At 52.6% G+C, this 16,154-nt stretch overlaps 1 protein-coding gene across 1 annotated transcript in view; it reads left to right on the top strand.

Annotated features, from left to right (window-relative positions):
* CAPN13 (calpain 13) overlaps positions 1-16,154 on the top strand; it is a 59,621-nt gene that overhangs the window by 26,176 nt on the left and 17,291 nt on the right. Inside the window, exons 7-13 of the mRNA XM_012727345.1 lie at positions 481-566; positions 4,058-4,132; positions 5,165-5,310; positions 6,165-6,304; positions 10,515-10,526; positions 11,996-12,198; positions 13,432-13,488. Of these exons, the coding sequence (XP_012582799.1) occupies positions 481-566; positions 4,058-4,132; positions 5,165-5,310; positions 6,165-6,304; positions 10,515-10,526; positions 11,996-12,198; positions 13,432-13,488 (719 nt within the window). The remainder of the gene's footprint in view (positions 1-480; positions 567-4,057; positions 4,133-5,164; positions 5,311-6,164; positions 6,305-10,514; positions 10,527-11,995; positions 12,199-13,431; positions 13,489-16,154) is intronic.

The raw sequence follows: 16,154 nt of genomic DNA on the forward strand, positions 1-16,154 counted from the left end.
GTCCAGCCGGGCTTGCAGGAGGACAGGGCAGTGTGGGACATCCTGGCCACTCACACAGCCCCAGCGGCCCGGGCAGGAAAGTGTTGGAGCCCCTGGAATAGAGATGCCAGCTGTCCTGGGCTCCGAGGAGGCTGGGGACCCGCAAAGCGCTCCCTCGGCTGGCTGCGGCAACATCCCCCACTAGTTATCTGCTGTGAAGTCTCGGCTCCCCCAGTCCTCGGATGCAGCAGTACAGAATGATGAAGTCACACCTGCCCAGCCCGCACTGAGCAGAAAGGGGCCATTTTCTCCTCTTTCATTCCATTTCCATGCAGGCGCCAGCGACATTGATTTTTTTCCCCTTTCAGTGTTTTTTTTCTGGCTGCAGCCAAATGAGGTCAGAAGTTAAATTAGTCCTTGGAGGTAAGAGGCAGCTGCATTCATATCCCCTCCACCGACTTGCTGGAGAGCCCTGACAGGTCCCTTTTCTCTTCTTTACAGATTCGCTCCCGGAGGGGCTGGGAAGATCTGATCCGCCTGTGGAACCCCTGGGGCAAAACTGAGTGGAGAGGCCGCTGGAAAGATGGGTACGGCTTCTGGAAACTTCTCTCTGTCCTCCAGGGACCCCGTGTGCAGAGGGCCCCTCCCCCAGGGGGGGGGACACCTGTCTCCCCTGTGGTGGGTGGCTCTGCAGGTCTGACCAGTTCACACCCCTGTGTGGCTGTCGGTTCTCCCATTCCTAGGCTGCTGTCCACCCAGTACCCAGCAGACACCTACTGTGTACTCTCTGTACTAAGTGCACGGCCTTAAGTGGGTGCTGTGAGATATATACAGATACATGGTAAGCCCAGTGCCTGCCATCCAGAAGTTTATAGTCCAGAGCTGTGAACCACAGCAGAATTAGGAAAAAATAACAGGAAGCACCAAGTAATAATAAGAGGGAGCCAAGTTCTGCTTGGCAGAGAGAGATGGGAAGCAGGAACCGCAAACGTAGAGGGAGTCCATGGGAATCTTTTGATCCAGGGGTGCCGTGGCATTATGTTGGGACAACTGAGGCCAAGCGCTGTAAGACATTTTCATGCGGCACTTCAGAGTCACCTGTGCTGTCCACAGAGGGGGACTCCCAGGTGTGACCAGTGCCTGGGCTGACACCTCCTCAGAGCAGGTTGGGGACACCTAACAGAGGGGACACCGCTGTGTGGTCAGTGGTTCCCAGGGAACTGGCTTGGCATTGACCAGCCTCCAGGAGGACTGACGCCTGGTTCTCAGCCCCTTGCTGGCTGAGAATGGGATCTCGGTCCTGAGGGGACAGAGGACAGCGACAGGTCCCTTCGCCTGCCTCTGAGTGCCTGTGTGGAACCACCAAAAGTGTCAAGAGACCAGGCCTGGCCACAGCCGCATACTGGGTGTGGGGGGCCAGAAGTGGAACATGACCCAAAAGAGATTCAAGGCAGAGACAAACAGGAAGACGGGCCCCAGGAAGCATGACGCCAGTGCAGTGAAGCGTGAGTTCTGGCAGGGGATGCAGGGTTGGCCAGCAGCCTGATTCTGGCCACCCAGACCTGACCTGATGGCCCAGGCAGACTGCGGCAGGGACCCTCTGACCCCCTGTGAACCCCACCGCTGATCGGGGCCTGGCTGAAGTGGGCCTCGGCAAGGTGTGATGAATGTCCTCTTAGGGTGGAGATTAGGAAATCAAGGGAGAAGGAAGAAAGGGAACCCGGGTGTCACTTCAGATGCCCCTAAGAACATGACAGCCAAATCTCTTTCTCAGAAGGGGAATAAACTTGCAAAACCATGAACCGCTGGGCCATGAGCCAAACTGCTGCTGGTTTCCCTTTATCCTGCCTCTGTCTTCTTTCCAGGAGTATCTTTTGCTCTTTCCAGTGCATATCTTAATAACCTCTGGCTTCTTCCAGCGCTCCATCCCGAGAAGTACCCCCAAACTGGCAAACATGACTAGGGGAAAATACAATTAGCTAAAAATCCCTGTTCCAAGTCTTGCTCCTGCGAGCAGCAGTGAAGAGAGGTCAAAGTTGGTGCCACGTGCCCGTTGGCTAGGAGGAGAGGCTTGGATTCAGGCGTCGGTGCTCTGCCCACACCCCCATGCTAAATACCACCCGACCAGGGAAGGCAGGTGGGGGCACAGGTGTCAGGAGAAAAAGCTGGCCATGGCTGGCATGTTCAGAGAAAGCTTCCTGGATGGGGCTGAACCTGAGTTCAACCTCCAGAAGAAATGAGCAGGTAGGTGGGAAGTGTGTGCCTGAGCTGGGAACTCTGTAGAGACCCAGGGTCAGCAAGCAGCCCGAGGAAGGAGCCTGGAGGAAGTGCAGGGAGTTTGCCCAGGGAGCTGGTGCCAGCCTGGGACTCAGATTCATATCGGCCAGCTGGGGGGTCACAAAGGCCTTGCACAGGAACAGATGTGAGCAGGTCAAACAGGAGTTGCAGCTGGCGCCCCCACTCTGTGGGAACATGTACTCTGGGGGCTGTAGGTTGAGGGGCACATTGTCCCCCAGAAACCAAAGGAAGCCCCGGGGGCCCCTAACCAGCGCCTCCACGGAGGTGATCAAATCCCTCTGTCCTTTTTAATGAGTAGAGATGAATGGAGAGAGCTGGATGTCTAATCTCTGCCATAATTGAAATTTCAGTCTCACACACTTAAAGGCAAACTTGCATGAATCGATAGCATATTGATTTACACTACATTTATTTTCCCTTACACACTGCAGAAAATGTAATTATCACTTAATTATAAAATTGCCATTTTACAATAACACATCTGACAGGCTCAGCCTGCAGCTGGAAGCTAGAGGGGTGGGCCCTCCTTTGCTCGCAGGGACAGTGGTGACCCAGCGCCCGGAGGCAAGTCACTTCCAGAGAAAGATCTCATTATGTTTTGTGCCCTGGACTCCTTGGCAAGGAGCGAGCTTCTACTGTGAGAGGGTGAAGTTTCCCCTCTGCCTGGGGAGTCTCCGCTTCACCGTGGACCCTGGGACTAGCTTCTAGATTACATCATCCTATCGCATGGGGTTGCCTTAATGAACTAAGCAAGCAAAACAGCATATTCATGCACCCTGTGTGTGAAGGTGTTGCCTTAAAGCCCTGTGATATCGTGGTCAGGGAAACCCTTAAGCTCTTGGAGTCCAGTGAGGCAGTAACAGGGACCCTAAGCCCAGACAAGGAAGGGGCAGGAGTCGAGTCGTGGGGGCTCCAAGGTGGAGTGAGGGTACGATGGGGGAGCCAGCAAGGTTTCCCAGAGGAAGTGACTTTTAGGAGCAAACTGAGTGCAAGTTACTGCGTTATAGGATGAAGGGAGAAGTGTTCCAGGCAGAGGGAGCATCGTGCTGAGCATCAAGGGCAGGGAGGCGGGTATGTAGGAGATGGAGACATTCTTTACGACCTGGAATCCAAGGACACAGGGAGGAGGGGAAGTAGGGAGCCACTCAGATCAAGTTGGAGAGCATGACAGAGACCCAGGTTCAATTTCAGGAGTTTGGACATCACTTGAGAGTAAAAGGAGGCCCATGGTGTTTCTAGGCAGGAAAATGCCAGAAACAGATTTCTGTTTTAGAGACGTCATTCCGATGGCAGTGTGGACAACAGAGAGGAAAGTAGTGGGAGGTAGACCAGGAGGTGAGTGTGAGCGAAGTGATCCTGAACCAGGATGTCAGCAGTGGGAGAGAAGTATGTAGATGACTTTAAGACAGGCTGGAGAGGCAGAATTGATAAATCACAATTTGTTTGGTGGTAATTTGGATGTGGGGAGGTAATGAGAAAGAATGACGACTCCTGCTCTCTTTCGGCGACAGGAGGAGAGGATGGGCAGTTAGGGACAGGCTGATATTAAGGTCACTGTTCGGACATGAGATGGGTGGTAGCGAGTACCCATCAAGAGCTTGGGCAAGAGAATTGGGCTGGGGATAGGGTCTGGAAGTCATCAGAACACAGAGACCAATGAAGCTGTCCGCTTGCAACACAGGTACTAAATTAGGCCCCATGCAGAGGGCCTGTGGGCCACGTGTGGTCGAGTTGAAATGCCCTGAGAAGTCTCACTGTCATTGTCTCTATCCATGCTCAGGTCTCTGGAGTGGAAGGAAATGCAAGACCATCGGAAAAACCTGCTACATGACAATAAGGAAGATGGCGAGTTTTGGTATTTGTCCTTTTCGGAAATGCTATTTGAAATCTTTAACTATTGCCCCAATCCTCAATCCCTATCCCCTTCCCTAAACTCCTATGATAGTAGAGATTCACTGTGTAGAGACCTGGTCTCTGCGAGACACAGAAGCTCTGGCTGGCGAATGACTTTTTTGTGCTCTCTCTCTTTCTGGGATGGTTGGCACCAGCACTTTGAAATGAAGTTTCCTAGAGGTCAGGGTGCATGTTTGCCAGACCTGTGTTTTCTATGCATCATGTTGGGGCTCTGGAACTCTGCAGCTTCGCCTGGCATGAATTCCTAAAGACCAACTTGATTCGATTCTAGATTCTAGATTTCCACTCTAGATGTCTGGGAGCTGTGCCATCAGCTGACCACTCTGTGAGACTAGATATTTTGAAAGCGCACATCTGTACACATCATAAAGGTGGAAGATGGACATTCCTCTGAAGGATGGACTGGCCTAGACAGTGCCATAGTCAAATAAATGCAACAGATATGGAGGGCGGCTATTTCTAAGGAACGAAGGATCAGACAGACAAATGTGAATTAAAAGGAAAACCACTTCTGCTGTCTGTACTTTATAAGGGTGCGCTGATACTTATACTTTAATCACAGCACAAGGTGGGATATCGGGTATTGAATTCACTGGATTCGTAACAATGGACTTGACAGAAGACCCCAGGGGAGGGGGCTTTTCCTGGCAGCAGTGGGTAGGGCCCATATCACAGGTCAGGGATCATCCTGCTGAGCTCCAGAGGACTTTCAATTTTATCTGTGAGTTGAAGAGACAGTGGTAGGCGATAAGGCCCCTGCCAGGTGACATACAGGTCCCACCATCGACGCTGCCCTCGTCCTCCCCAGTGGGAAGCATATGACAGTGAGTGGACCCGAATGAGGCTCTGGTCTTTGGGTAGCCCATGGTCAGTCAAGGATACTGTCCCAGATGGGCAAAGTTTGCGTACATTGATGGGATTCCCTCTCCCTGCACCAGGGATAAAGCCAATGATGTGTATCTGTTTATTACAGGATGTCATGTCAAGATTTCCAAGAGAATTTCTCTTGCCTGTTTATATGCAATCAAGTTCCGATCAGCCTGGCCCATGGACATATGGCCTGTGAAAGATGGTCTCAAATGGCATTTAAGGACCGCGTGATTCCAGGAACTTCTGCAGGTAGTAATGACCTGGGTGGTTGTTCTGCCCATTGGCCGGAAGCATATTGGAGAGCGCTTGCCAGACTAGATTTTGGTTCATTCATGGACATGAACTCCCTCCAGGGCAGAGGGCTCTGGGCTCACACGCAGGAGGGTGCTGCTCAGGGAGGTGAATCAGGGAGTTAGCAGCCAAGCAGTAACTCGGTGTTTCCTTAGTGTCTGAGCTAACCGAACTTACACATTGGGACCATTTTTAATAATGCCCTACAAGGGCAAGGAGGGCTGCCAGAGAACAGGCACCTATTAGGTGCTGCTTTGTGCTCCTTGGTGCATCGTCTTGCCCAGTCCTCAAAAAGCCACGTGGTCCCCTAAGTCTCCCCCCACACACCTTTTGGGGCTCCCCAGCTGGTAGCCCAGCCTCTGGCACGTATCAGTTCTATCTTGATCTACTTTGTTCATACATTTGAACACAACAGTTTCCATGAGTTCTTTCTTGATCCAGCACCAATAAATCACCCTTTTCCCATCTCCACCAGCACCTGGGGGCTCAAGGTCACGTCCTGGGACTGTCACCAGTGCCTACCTGGGTTCACTCGTTTTTTATAGGAGTAGTCGTCGACCTTATAGCTTAAGAAACATTCTCATCAAGTGGGAGTCAGCTCCCCTCCCTGATTTGAGGAGGTGGAGTCTGAGGCGCGCCAAATAAAGCAGCTAGCTCCATCACTCTCAGTGGGGCCTAGGATGCAGGCCTCAGGTCTCCAAGTACAGCAGTTCAGAACAGCCCCCCAGGCCTCTCTGGACCACACCAGCCCCACGTGGGAGACCCTGAGTGGGCCTGAGGGACCCTCATAACAGCCCTTTCTCATGCAGAAGGACTGCAGAAGAACGTGCAATACATCTTCTCTGTGCCAGACAATGCGCAAAGCAACAACGTCGTTGTGTCCTTCACTATCATGCCACGGGACTTCAAAACAGAAGAGGAGAAATTTCCGCTTAGCTTTGAAGTGTTCAAGGTAAGAAGCCAGCTCGGGGCTGGCCTGGTCAGAATATGTGTGCATCCTTGGCAGGGAGAACAGGCGGCAGGGGAGGGGGTCACTGGACCACAGTAGAGACAATCCTCCGGCTTGACACTCAGAGTCTGGAGAGTTCCTCTGGCAACTCTGAGAAGGAGAGGTGAGCCTGCACCCAGTGTCGGGGCCCCGCCTTCTCTGTCAGCATTTTTTGTATGCTGCAGGCTACCATGCTTCTCACTCAGAAAGGTGGTCTGGTCTTAGGCCAGCTGTACGCAGGCAGGGTCTGGGGCCTGCCCAAACCATGTGAATCTGAATCGCCGTGGGCAGAGCCTGCAAATCTACATCGTGATGAGCAGCCCCGGGCTGCTCGAGCTCATGCATGTTGGAGAATATTTAGCTAAACTTTGGGAGAGTTTAAGGAAATACCGTCCTGGGTGGAAGCCAAGGCACGTCAGTGCTCTCACGTTAGGCCAAAGTCCCGGCCCAGCTTGGTGGTTGCTCGCAAGCATCTGTTGGGTCACTGCTTAAGTTTTCTTCTCCCCTAGACTCTGCTCCCCTTTCATGCAAGTTCAAACCGGCTTTTCTTTTCTTTTTAATATTTATTTATTTATGTATATAGAATTGGGGTACAGGCAGAGGTGCAGGGGGGTGAAAAGATTCACCAGAGACAAAGTGGGGAGCAGAGCAAGTGGATCGACGAAGTGCACTGCTGAGGAGAGTAGCGGGCAGGTCAGGAGAGGTCTGCCGCACCATGGGCTGGGTTGAAACTCACACTGCAGTGGCTTTAGCTTCGTAGTACTGTGCTCTAACCTGCTGCGCCACCAGGGAGAGCCCCAAACCGGCCTTTCAGCTTAAGAGGCTGTCTCCCCACCCCACACCTCACATACCCCAAGTGCAAGTAATCAGGGAATTGAGTTCTTATATTAGAGAAGAAAATCTGAAACCTCTGCTTTCTCCTCCCTTCCCCCATAATTTAATGCACCCCAAATGGTTCTTAGACCATATACCCCATAGTCTTTCCACACAGACTTGAATAACTGAGGTGATGTAACCATCAATGCTGGGCCTCCCCTCTCCTCACGTCAGAGCTGAAGGAACATGCAGTGAGGCCAAGTGACATGGTCAGAGGTGGTGGCAGAGCTGGGGTCTGTGCTCCAGATGTCCCCCCAGTCTTCAGTCAAACACACCCAGCATCTCTGTGCTGGAGTTTGGCTGCAGAATGTCTAGGAATGACCTCAGTTTCTAATCGCTGAGACAAGGCAACCTTCACAGCCAGGGCTTAGCCGACTTAGGGGCAGGCAGCGCTCTGAGGTCTTCTGCACACAGAGAGCTGTGCCATATCCCCTCTGTGCTCACTCTGAGGAGAAGGCATGGGTGGTACAGACCCAAACAGCATTTCAGAGTCACAAGAGGATTGACAGTCCCTGCCTCAAAGCCCCTAACCTCCCGCACTTTCACTGAGGTGAAGCCAAAGTTCACAGAACATGAAGGGCCTTCCCCGGGGTGCAGCAGGAATGATGGGGACCAGAGCATCTGGCCCAGGGTTCATTGCCAGGCTTACGTGCGGGCCTTTCTGGTTCTGTGGCTTCTCCAGAAATGCTGGCTCTGGCTCTAGAAGAGCCCTTTGGGTTCTGCTCTCCTGAGCATGTTACTACTCCTAATTGCATGAGTTTAAAAGCAGAAAGAAATTTGGGGGTGCGGTTAGCACAATACATTTTGAGGTGCCTCAATGCTGTGAGACTATCAAAGAATAACCCTGAAGGCAGTGTGCCCACCAATACCGTGTGAGCCCCAAGACTTCTGAGAGACTTTCTCTGGGCACAGCACCCCTCTCCTCCACTGTAGTGGAGGAACCCAGCTGTCTCCAAGCTGCCTAGACTGACCCTTGATGTTTAAGGTGATCCAGATGCAGGGAGCCCGAGGAAATCTTCCCTTTAAGCCAAGTGGGCAGATGAGTAAAGAATGCATCTCTGGGCCCTCCCTGGTGGCACAGCAGGTTAAAGCACTGCACTAAGAAGCTAAAGCCACTTCTGCATGAGTTCGATTCCCGCCTGCCCCGGAGGAGACCACATGGCCTGGCAGACCTCTCCTGACCCACCCGCGGCTCCCCTCAGCAGTGTACTTCATCCATCTGCCTGTTCTGCTCCCCACTCTGTCTCTGGTGAAGCCTCTCACCGCCCCTGCACCTCTGGCCTGTGCCCCAGTTCTGTATGCACAAATAAATAAATCTTAAAAAAAAAATAGAATGTATCTCTGTCTGAAAAATAAAGAAATGGGCTTGACAGCACTTAGAAATATGGAGATGATTACAACCTTGCCGGGGCTCCTGAACTCTAGAGACCGTGGATAAATGAGTTACTGCAAGGCCGCTGGGCTCTGGGGTGCCAGATTCGCGACAAGGTGAATAGCACCCTGAGGACTTGTCCCTCCAGGAGACCCTCTCTGCAGTGGTCTCTCATCAGGAAAAGGAAGACGTGGCCAGGATATTGAGTAGTCTTGTCTGATGAACCAGAGGTGTCTGTTCCTTCCCAGCCAGCCCAGTGCTTGTTCTCATGTCTGTTTCAGAGGTGAGAATTGGGGAGCTCTTAAAAGCCACCTGAATCAATTGGGACTTGGGGCAAGAAATAAGGGTAATCACCCCAGAGTATGGTAAACAGAGCTCATTTGGGGTGGGGGGGGCTAGCTCACAGAGGCAGTGAGGGAAGCCCAGAGAATGCATCTTAGAAGGTGGGGAGACCCATGAGCCGGCTACCCCACTGGACATCACCCCTGGGTCTGGACATCACCCCTGGGTCTGGACATCACCCTTGGGTCTGCCTTAATTGCTGTACTAGATCCAGAGATTTGCTGGGGAAATCCCTTGATTTACTTACCTCCTTTACTTACTTTGCCAAGAGTCAAGGCCAAGCGTGACTGAGTGTCAGTGTGGGTGAGGGGAGCATCGAGTTGGACAAGCCTGGCTCCCACATCTACTCCTCTGTGGGGAGAGGGAACGTTCATCCCTGTTGCTGCTCTGGTGGGGGTCTCGGCTCTGCCTTCCACGACCACCACCACCACAGCCCTCCTAGTGGCAAGGTGTTCAGGTGCTTGGTGGTAATGAACATGACAACTATGTACTGTGCTCTGGCCCTTGGGTGCACCTATGACTCCCCAATACTTTGCCAGCACCGCTCTCTCCACCTAGCATCAAGTGCAGACAGCAGGGAGAGGCAGGAGAGAGACAAGGACACGCCAGGTCACCTCACCCCCCAGACCTCCCCAGGGCTGAGCTCTCCCCCTCTGCCTCTGCAGAATCCTCCCTTGGGGTTTGGGGGGCAGTGCCTGCTGGCACTGTGTCTTAATTACAAAGAAAGCCACTTAGACAGCTGAGCCTTGGTTTCCTTTTTTCTTTTTTAAAGACTTATTTACTTATGCATAGAGAAATGAGGTACAGGCCAGAGGTGCAGGGCAGCAAGAGGGTTCACCAGCATCAGAATGGGGAGCAGCAGGCAGTCAGGAGAGGTCTGCCGCGCCCTGTGGGTCAGCTCCGGCGTGGGGGTTGAACTCGCAGTGAAGCAGCCACAGCTTGGCTTAGCTTCTCAGTGCAGCGTTCTCTGTGCCACCAGGGAGGGCCCTGAGCCTCAGTTTCCACGCCTACAAAATAGGGAGCCAGCTGTCGGCTTGCAGGATTCTAGTAACAAAACCCCACCCATGAACAGAAACACTAGGCAGGACACGGGATTGCAGCCTCGGCTCTTCCTTCTGTCATGGAGCCAGAGACATCGCTCATTGAGCAGCACAGCCATGTTCCCCCCAAGAGGGGTGCGGTGGGCCTGTTCTGAGGGACAGGGAGTTTGCTTCTCATTGGAGCACCTGTGTCAGGGACTAGGCGCCGGACCTGGGTGCTGTCCTCCCTGCAGGCCTGTCACTCTCCTCTCCAGAATCTCATCAGTGCCTTGAGGGCAGCTACGCCTGGCTGGCTTGACTCGGGGCGTCTCCACCTCTCAGCTTCTCCCCGACCGATGCCCCCCTCCAGCTTTTCCAGCAGGCTAGCTGTCTGCTTCACAGCCCTGCAGAGAAAGTGAGAAAACTTTCGACCTGTTGGCCCGCGCTGAGCCAGGGTGCAGGGCCGACAGAGGATGGGGCTCGGGGCCCTGCGCGGGCTGCTGCACTCCGCCTGCCTGTGTTTTGGTTTGACTTCCTCAACCTGCTTTTCTTCCTCCTCCCACAGGTGGACTCTCAGGTACGGCTCACAGTCTCATGGGCACAGTCGGTGAAGTTGCCTCTTCCAAGTCCGAGGGCTTCGAGTTCAGGCCTGCATGTCCTGTAACTGATACAAGCTTAGACCTTCCAAGCAGACCCCGGGTCTAAAGGGGTCTGGAGGTGGGGTCCTGTGGACTCGACACGAACCCTCTGGTCTGGTATTCAAGAGGGCTGCAACCCTGATAGCATCCTCAAGTATTGGTTCCTGATGGGTAAGGTGGGCACAGCTACTTCCCACTGACTTAGGATGAGAGGCAGGGCTAATGGCCGTACTCGGGGGAATCATCAGCCTCTGTGCATGGTGGTCGTGGCATTTGTTCATCTGATGCTGGGTCCTCAGAACTGGCCCAGAGCCCCCTTTCCCCAACACATACTCACCCTTCCCACTGCCTTGGAGCATGTCGGTCCTGAAGGATTGGGAACCAGACAGGGCTGCCCAGATGCAATGGAGGGAAGAGGGGAAGAGGGCGGGAGAGCAGGGGAGCAGGAAACACATCTTCTGGACTGTAGGAGGCATAACACCCACACACCCCTGCACATGCACTGCCTTCCCATGCACTCACACACTTACCCCCAAGCCACAGGCCAGGGCTGACTCTGGAGAAGAGCCCACCTCTTCCAGCCAGCCAGGCTCCAGCACACTGGGGCTGCTGTTAGCACCAGGGTCACTCTGGAGGTCCCACCCAGCCCTGCTGCTCTGAAGTGCCTCTCTCCTGTCTCATCTTGTCGCCCAGCCCTTCCCCCACCCCCTAAAACAAAACTCTCCCCGTCCCTGCTCTCCCCAAGGCAGAGCTCACAAATAATCATTTCACACTATGTAACCATTCTAAATGGAATCCCCATGCTTGACTGTATTGGGGAAAATTTATTTAGTAAGGGGTTTTTATTATGTAATATGTATGTGACATCCAGTAATAGGAACTGCATTATATTTATTGTTTTATCTCTAAGAAAATATTGAAATAAAAGGAAAATGATCAGGGCCTATTATTCTCCAATGAGAAAGAATTTCAGACTCTGCTGGGAAGATGAGCTGGAGGCGCGGAAAGGGGCTGAGCCTTGTGTGTCCCTGAAATGTCAGAGAAGAAGGGACCGACCGTAGCATCTCCAGAAATACCCCCACCAGTTTTCCTGGAAGTCTTCTCTATAGACAAGCAGTGACAGAAACCCAGACACCAAGATGCTGTTGAATCGCTGAGATAAAACTGCAGGTCCCATTTATTTGCCTCGGTTGTTTTTTTTTTTTTTTTTTTTTTTTTGGCATCTCCATTAATTAACATTCAAACCCCATCACATTTTGAGAGTTCAGGTGAGCGCTGCCTTCTTTTTAGAGGCCTGTCATGTCATTCTGATAGATGCAGAGAGGTCTGGAAGTTTGTGGGTGTCTGTGGTGGCGGGGGCTCGTGAATACAGCAGGGGTGATTTCTTACCATTATTATGTTCTTTTAGTTTCAGCACTTTCAGGAGAAATTGCCATCTACATTTTTTTCCCAATTCAGAAGTGGTGTAAAGGCTATAGTGTCTAAAACCAAGTGCAACCTCACCAAACACTTCACTCTGCCCTCTGGGACCTACGTAGTGGCCGCCTCTGCCCGCAAAGAAGCAATTGAGTTCTTGGCCCGCATCTTCCTGAAAATGCCAGACTGTGACAGGTACAGAGCCTCGGAGATTCTGGATGTTTCATTCTATGTAACTGTACAAAAACACATTGCAACCGATGCCAGCGGGCCCAAGGCGTTTAAGCTTACCGTAAAGGGGAGGGGGTGGCGAAAAAGCTGTGTGTCCACCACTCGCTCACGAACAGGATGGGGTCCCTGCTAGAGGGAAAGGCAGCATGGCATGCGTGGGGAGGAGGTGGGGAGGGAAGGACCCACTTTTGGCAAGAAGTGCAGAGGGAGCCTTCCTGGGGGAGATGGCATTGAGTGAGCTCTCGATGGAAGACCTAATGCTTCAAAGGGCAGGCAAGGCAGGTAGAAGAGAAAGCATGAGAGGAAGTGGGGAAGTGGTTGAGCATGGTGGCTGTACATAGAGGAAGCCAATCAAGGGCTTGCCAGCAATTATCTGCAATGTGGCCAGAATGTGGGATTCATCAATGAGGGAGCGCGCCTAACTGTGGAGGGTGTTCATGCGAAGTCAATGGCCATGGTCTACAAACGCAGACCTTGGTGGGCACCTTATCCCTCTTCCTCCAAGGCATCCTATAACCATGGCAGTGTCTGCATTTGAGTGTGGATGAGACCCTCTTGGTTATGCATACCTGGCAGCCTCTGTGCCACCAGTCAGAGTTGGAACCCATGACAAAGCTGGTGGTCCAGTGGCACACATGTGTATCTGGTTATGAAAGGGATCATTTACTAAGTGGTTTGTAGACCAGAGTACACCTGTTGGCTCCTTGGCTTCCCACTTCAGCCTGCCTTGCTACCAATGTCCAGGCCCCCAGGGTCCCTCTGTAGGCCCCCTCCTTTGAATAGTGAGTTGTTCATCCTTGTCACACTGTTTCCCTGATTTTCTAGGCAGCCAGACGGCAATTTGAGTTTCAAACAAATGAAGGTAGGTGTGTGTGCGGTTGGCTGTCAGGGTCACCAACCATACCCCATCCCCAAGAGCCTCTGTCTTCCTTCTCTCTTGCCTCTTCACTGACCGTCGACAACAGAGACACCACAATATGCTCGTAATGGGTGGCTCAAAGGGGTAGCATTAGGGAAGAAGACAAGGCCTCCAAGGCCATGCTGGACCAACCAGCTTCCAAAAGCTGCAGTTTCCCTACTCAGTGCCCCCAATGGCTACATGGAGCCTCTGTCCAGACCCAGGGGGAGGCTCTGGTATCCTGATGCACCACCAGGTGGCCCCAGAAATTTGATGTTGGTGTTCTCCCTTTGATCCAGGCAAGTATTCCAGAAGATGACTGGGAGGAGGACATTTTCTACAGATATGCTCAGCAGGTACAGGACTTGGAAATGACTGTCCTATGGCAGACAGGTGAAGGGGGACGGTTCTATGGCAGACAGGTGAAGGGGGAAACGGGTTTGGAAAGTGCTCCAGGTTCTGACTGGGTCACACGCAGGAAAAGCGACTTGATAGGTCATTTTATCAACCTCTCTTCCTGGATGTCTCCAGATCTGATCTGGCTACCAGACCAGGAAGGAGGTAGCTCCTCACTCAGGTAACATCTGGGGTTGAATGTAGAGCTTAGAAAGGAGGGGGCTAATCGTGTACTTTCTAAACTTCAAACAAGCAACTGGCACTACTACTTGAAATCATCCCTTCTCCCACTCTGCTGCCTGCCACCAACCTTGGCATCATTTCTCCCAGGAGCTGGCCAACTCCAGAAAGTGCTTTCATTGCCAAACCACCTATATGCACAGAGGATTTTCTTAATGGTTTAATAAACCGTTATGAAGACCTGTCAGGGTAAGAATAGTTGCCCAGGGCTCTGCACAATGGTTCTTTTACCATGAATATTAGGTCTAGTGTGGCAAGTGAGAGCAACAGAGATTATGGTGTGTATGGGTCAGAATAGGCCATGCAGAAGTCAAGGACAAGGACACCAGGCATCCAGAGGGTTAATGGGGCAGTGGCAATCAGGAAGAAGCCCAAGGGGACTTGATACAGGCAGACTGGGTCCAGAGGAAAAGCAAGAACACAGAATGAGGCTGTCATGAGGAGCTTAGAGTGGGTTGGAATCAATGTCAGCCAGGATTCAGGCACACTTCACTTGATGCAACGCAAGATGCATGAAATGGCTGGCCCCAGCCTGTGAGCTCCCAAGGCAGGCAGTGCATGGTCTGCTTTCCTGAACCCGCAGGAACCTACCACTCTTCTTGGTGCCGAGAAGGTTCTCAGTTGGCACTGAATTAAGACAGATTTGTTTCCCTAGAGCAAGGTAAGGTTACTGCCCAACGGGACCAGATTCCTTCAGGGGCAGGCAGCAAATTTCTCAAGTGATTCATGCACTTGCACATCTAAAAAAAATCTATCCTGTGATTAATGCACAAATTCCCTCATCGAGACTTTTCCAAATGACAACCACATGTCTCCTCACAGAGGGCAATTAGTGGTCCCTCCGGGGTCTTTGCAGGAATTAGATCAAGACACAGATCCAGCCTCATACCAAGGTGCGGGGCTGGGAAGTGGAACACAGGTTGGACCAGCTCTCCTTCACCCCTCAGTTGGTTGAGAGGGGCCAACCTGGCCTTATCCACACAACGACAGATTCTCCTAGAGTGTGTATTTGTCCACACACTCGTGTGTCCACGCTCTGGTCTCTTGTTTCACTTTAACTATTCTTAAATGAACACAGCTTGCTCCTTCCACTGACACAATTGCCTGCACCAGCCGCCAGAGCAGCGAAGGGGCCATGACCCAGGGCTGCTGACGGATGGGGAGGCCACACTCAGCCCCTGGAATGGCCGGGCCTGTCCACCTACCATCTGCACACTTGACAAGCAGAGACCAAATAGCTAGGACGTGCCAGGGCCCTGCACGTTTTGGCAACACAAAACATCAGTGCTCAGGGCCTTCTGCTGAGGTGGTGGCGGCAAACATGCAATCGATTTATTTAGGCAACCTCCACCTTCAGTCCTGGCCTTGTTTCCTCAGACACTGTTCCCAGGGGCAGCGAGCAGGTCAGGGGTGCTTGGGTGGGAAGATGCAGAGGAAGAGAGACAGCCTGGCGCTGCGGGCTTGCAGGGTAGCTGGTGGTTCCCTGTAAGTTCCTCACCACCCATCCAGCGTCCTGTGCTGCTTTGGAGGAAGAAAAGCTCAGTCGATGTTGTGCACATAACAGTGACGTCACTGAGATGTTGCAGCGGAGGCCTGAGGCCCAGCAGTGTTTCCCTCTGGGGTGCCACGAAGGATGCCCCTGGGGTACGGGCGCCAGACTGCCTGGGCTTCCGTTTCTGGGTGATGAGACCAACACTGGGGACCATAAATCTGTCATCTCTCAGAAGACCCCAAAGAGCCACGTGCTCCTGCCTGACCCGGGGCCTCCCTGCAGACCCACCTGCTGGGAAATCTCACTCAGTCCTTCCCACTGGAAAAGCTCCCCTTCAACCCCCACCCTCACCCCCAAGACCCACAGCATCCCCTCAGCTTTTCCCCAGAGGATGTAAGAAATGACATTAGACTCGCTCAGCTTTTCTGCAAAATCATCGTGGGTAACATTACCCATAAGGCTGCTCGGTGTCCCCAACAGAAAATTGAATGCAGTTAACACCTCCAGAAGTTGAGGCCAGGAAAAGTTTCTCTCCCCTGAGCCTCCTTGTCTTCCCATTTTTAATCCAAGAAAGGCCTGATGTCTCCCTTTTTGCTTCATTGCCTGGGAAGAATTCTAGTGCTAAGTAATGTTCTCGATTAGAGCAGCTTCTGTTAGCCTAGATTCTGGCCATTTACACACACTGTAGTCATCTTTTCTCTTAGTCTCCTTCTAGAAGCAGATGGGGGAACACACCTACAGCACTGAATTGATTCATTCAATAGTGCTGCTCCCGAGGGGCTACTGAGTCCAGTCAGGGGTGGGAGGGGGAGGAGGCAAACCCTGCCTCTCTGGGTCCAGTCAGGGGTGGGAGCGGGAGGAGGCAAACCCTGCCTCTCTGGGTCCAGTCAGGGG

This window comes from Condylura cristata, unplaced genomic scaffold (assembly GCF_000260355.1).
Source record: "Condylura cristata isolate star-nosed mole 26May11 unplaced genomic scaffold, ConCri1.0 scaffold00020, whole genome shotgun sequence".
NCBI classification, from domain to species: Eukaryota; Metazoa; Chordata; class Mammalia; order Eulipotyphla; family Talpidae; genus Condylura; species Condylura cristata.